The following is a 4,558-nucleotide window of genomic DNA, read 5'->3' as shown; positions in this document are numbered from 1 at the left end:
TTTCAGTGACTAAAGCATCACCAGAAATTTCCAGGCTCACCTACTGTATGCCAGCAGGGCACTCTATCACCATGAGGTTAACTCAGTTTGTGACCACACTGGGTTTTGAAAAGAATACTGAGTCCCAAAACATGAAATGCATCCCCTCGAAGGGCAACTAATCAGTTCCTTTTGGGCCTTACTCCTTAATCTTCTGACAGAAATATTTCCTTTTCATTGTCAGAAAGCATCATAATGACTGCAAGGGGAAATTGTCCTCCCTCTGCTCCTGATGTGAAGCAGTGCGACTGCAGCATGCATCTGTCACACTGTGCAGCCCCGTGCTTGGAAGTGACAAATTCATGACTCGATTCCAAAGTCGAGAGGACCCGCTTTCAGGAGCAGATCAACCCCCGGCTGGGGTTTGCAAATCTCCCTGAGGGTGAGCAGCAGCCCCAGCAACCCGCACCAACTGCTGGCGAAGCCAGAAGTACAGCTGGGGATCTGAGCAGTCACTTCTAAATCTGATTGCCCTGCAGAAAACCCCAGGGAAATTCTGCTCTGAGAACTCCAAAACCAGGGCAGCGTAACAGCGGTCCTCCCAGTCACAGATTTCTCTGAGTGCTTTTATCAATCCACGCTCACGGCTGATCTAAATGCACTCTCCTTCTCGGACATCACATCCTCTCACCCTCCCCGTCCACGCTGACCCACACTAGCTTTGAGAGCAGCCATCACTCGGCACATCCGACATTCCCACGTCGCCTGTCCGCTTTTCCTGCGGCCGTGCCCCACGCCGGGCTCGCGGCCGAACCGAAGACGAGAACACCTCCCACCGGACCGCGGCAAGCGGGGCACCGCGGCCGGTAGTCACGACCGGGGACGGGCATCGGGACGGAGGCTGAGGCACTGCCGAAGGAGCTGGCGAGGCTCGGCCGTGACTCACGGAAAGTGAAAGTGAAGCAGCAGCCACGTGTTTTCGGGGAAGGGGAGGAGCGGAGAACCGCCACCGCCGCCGCCGCGTTAAATAGCGGCGGCGATGCGCGGGCCCAGCGCGCCGGCGGAGCGGCCCCAGGCAGGGCCCCGGCGCGGAGCGTGCCCAGGCGTCCGCCGGGCACAGCCGTAGCCGCCGCCGGGGCGCGGCCCGAGCCCATGCTGCGCGCTCCGGGGACGGCCGTCAGCCGCCGAGCTCCGGGCGAAGGTAAGGGAGGGTCGCGAGTTCGGAGCGCGCCTGGGAGAAGTCGCGCTGCGGGGGTCCCGGATCGTTGCGGTGGATTGGCTTCGGTTGGATTCCCGTTCTCCCGCGCACAAGACGGAGCTTTCGTGCTCCGCGGAACGTAGCGAAAAACCAGCGCCGCGAACCGCCGCTGGGAGCGGAGCAGCCACGCTCGCGGGGACGGGACCGGGCGGCCCCCGCCAGCCCCTGCCTACCCGGGGCTCCGCGACGGGACGGCCGCAGCGCTGCTCGCATCCCTGCGTCCATACTTTGCTTTTGTGAACTTTAAGTACTGAGCGCTAATCCTGGCCCGCTAATTGGAAAAACTGACATCGGTTTCCTTCTGCTGTGTAAAGAAAGCCCGGTGGTGCTTCCAGCTCGTCATTTGCCAGCAGAAAGGTTTTGCAGCCCTCGTTTCTGTTTTGGGAGGGTAATATGACCTAAATGAAACCAAACATCAAGCTGTTAAATTAGCATGGCTGGGAGCCCAGCTGTGCACTTTCCTTGAAATCTGCTCTAGTACATTACCCTGAACAGTGAGGTGGCCGAGGGATTCATTTCTGAGAATCCTTCAAGGTTTCTCAACAAGCTGCAGCTGCAGATCTATATCTGACTGTGGGGATAAATCCTAAAATCTATGCTTGCCAGTAAGGTCACGGCAGCCGGCAGAGACGTATCGAACCGTGCTGTCAGAGGCAGGCAGCTCAGGCCAACCTTGTTCCTGGTGCAGCACTGCTAATTCCTTTGAAGTAACACGAGGGATGAATTTAGTCCCTCTGCTGAGAGATATATCAATAGGAAGCAATTTAGATTGGGCCACTTAAAGTGCATGTAATACAAAAAAGAGAGAGAGAGATAGAGACAGAGGAGTAATGCTTCGAGGGTTCACAGAGGTTGATGTGTGTAAGCTGGTGAGGCTGGAGCACTGCTGTCCCAGGGGAAAGTTGGGGGAATGGGAAATTGCCTTTTATGGCTGAGCCTCAGGTTAGCAGGAGAGAAGGAAGGATGCCTGGCAGTGCTGCGGCAGCCCTCTCCAGCTGCCTGCAGGCTGTGCCATCCCAACTACACGCCTGGTTGTGGTGCTGTTCACTTGGCAGAGGGGAAGGAAAGGTGGCTGTGAAACCTCCTTGCTTTATCTTCTAAAACTTCAAACTGTGTTGGAGTGGGCGCAGGGGCACTTTCAATAGGAGGTTCCTGCCATCCTGCAGGCCGTGAGATGCTCTGTGGGCTCGCAGCAGGGAAACTGCGTTATCCTCAGTAGCTGTTAACAATCCTTGCTAAGTGTTTCTGGAGCTTTAGACTTTGTAATAGTAGTAGACCGCTGATCGTGTCCAAAAGCGAGCAGTTGTTTGCCCAGTGCAAATTGGGAAATGAATAATTCATTATTTTGTAAAGGTGGGAGGGAGGTGAATGGAGGACTGGGTCATTCAGAGCCTGCGGCTGCTCCTCTCTGGGATCTCACTCAGCATCTCTTTGCTATTTCAGAATAGCTGCTGGAAAGCTGCCCCGCCGTAGCCACTGACGCTATGGAAGACCGCATCCGCTGGCCTAGGCTGTAGGATGGTAGCGCACAGCAAGGTGTCAGCAGACAATGCAGTTGCAGCAGACCCACGATGTCTACTTGACCCTCCGGCACGGGATCGCTCTCAGGCTCGAGGTTACCGCGGCACAGGCCGGCCTGGCGCGGCGCAGGCACCGAGCAGCACGCACTTCCGAACCTTTCGCTCGCAAGCGGATTTCAGTAGCATCACTAGAGCAAGCAGCCTGCTGGATGCCTGCGGCTTCTACTGGGGACCGCTGACCGTCAGTGCCGCCCACGAGAAGCTGAAGTCTGAGCCCGAGGGCACCTTCCTCATCAGGGACAGCACGCAGAAGAATTGTTTCTTTGCCATCAGTGTTAAGACCGCGACTGGGCCCACCAGCATCCGGATAAACTTTCAGACGGGGCGTTTCAGCCTGGATGGCAGCAAGGAGACCTTTGATTGTCTTTTTAAGCTGCTGGAACATTACTTAAGCTCCCCTAGGAAGGTACTGGTTACCCCTCTGCGCAAAGTCCGTGTGCAGCCCCTGCAGGAGCTCTGCCGGAAGAGCATCGTGAAGACTTTTGGAAGAGAGAACTTGAACCAGATCCCTCTCAATCCTGTTTTAAAGGACTATCTGAAATCTTTCCCGTTTCAGATCTAAATACAGCATTAACTGTATAGAGACATGTGAGAGATGTGTGAAGAAATCCAGCTTCCTGGGTTTTTAAACATGTTTGACAGTGAGCAAACCTATTTTTGTAGCAACTTACTGTATTTTGAAATGCAACTTGAACACTTGACTTCTTATGTTTACAAAAACTGTTTGCACAAACCTGGGGTTTTAAAACCCTGGCATCATTTTTCTGCCATGCAGAATATTTTATTATTTTATAATATTTTTAATGCTATTAACATAATAAACTTTGTTGTGAAATTTTTTAGAAAAGAATAGCATCTCTGTTTTAGTTTTAAGCGTGGTGGTATTTATCCTACCAGCAACCTCTGACTGCTGCCATGCATCCAAGTGCTGCCCACAGGTGGGTTTCACTGGGCTCTGGCACCTTGCCCTGCTGTGAGTGCTGGCCCAACAGAGGAGTCCTGCCCCAAAAAGCCTCTAATGGAAAGACGCAGGCAAGCAGAAGATGTATGTAGGATGTATAGAATCATAGAATGACTCGGGTTGGAAGGGACTCTGAGAATCATCAAGTTCCAATCCTAGCTCTATCTTAAATATGTAAGAGCAGGAACAGTGTGCATAGGTTTCGAACCCTTGGCTGAGCTAATGGCTCCAGTGCTGCCTTGTCTTATATCTATTAAAAGAAACAAGTGAGAAAAGGGGGTTGTCTGACACAACCAAACCACATCAGCGTCAGTGAGGGAAAATAAAACTGTTCCAAAACGCCATGTGCATACACACTTTAAACAGTGGTGAGCATAGTATCACTGTGACGCAGTGGATGAATGATTGCTCTCTGTAAGGCGACATGTGCAAGACAGCAGAGATTCAGGCTTCAAAAAGTTTCTTGCCTTACATTCCTGGTGACCTACAGGGCACGGATGTGATCTGTTGAAAGGAATTTGGGACTTAGCTCTTGATAACAGGATGCACAGAGCCTAATCCTATAGATATGCAGCTTTTCTATCTGGTGGCTGAACTGCATTCAGAGAGAGCTGAAATACATCAGACTGTTTTGTAATATCACTCGTGGGAAATTGGTGAAGGCACCGTTGCATTTGTGCGCTTACAAAATGTGAAATCAGTGCCTGCTCAGAGCAGCAACTGAATGACTGTGATGCTTGGTTTGGCAAAACGTGACCTGTGTGATTTAATGATGAAGAG

At 52.4% G+C, this 4,558-nt stretch overlaps 1 protein-coding gene across 1 annotated transcript; it reads left to right on the top strand.

Annotated features, from left to right (window-relative positions):
- Nucleotides 1-2,755: 2,755 nt before the first annotated feature.
- Nucleotides 2,756-3,379, top strand: SOCS1 (suppressor of cytokine signaling 1; the record flags this gene model as incomplete). Its single annotated transcript, XM_079542931.1, has 1 exon — nt 2,756-3,379. The coding sequence occupies one exon, from the start codon at nt 2,756-2,758 to the stop codon at nt 3,377-3,379; it is 624 nt and encodes a 207-aa protein (XP_079399057.1).
- Between the last annotated feature and the right edge of the window lie 1,179 nt (nt 3,380-4,558).

The sequence above is a fragment of the Tetrao urogallus genome (assembly GCF_951394365.1).
Source record: "Tetrao urogallus genome assembly, chromosome: 15".
Classification (NCBI taxonomy): domain Eukaryota; kingdom Metazoa; phylum Chordata; class Aves; order Galliformes; family Phasianidae; genus Tetrao; species Tetrao urogallus.
Note: the sequence above shows the minus strand (reverse complement) of the source record. Positions and strands in the feature narration are given on the sequence as shown.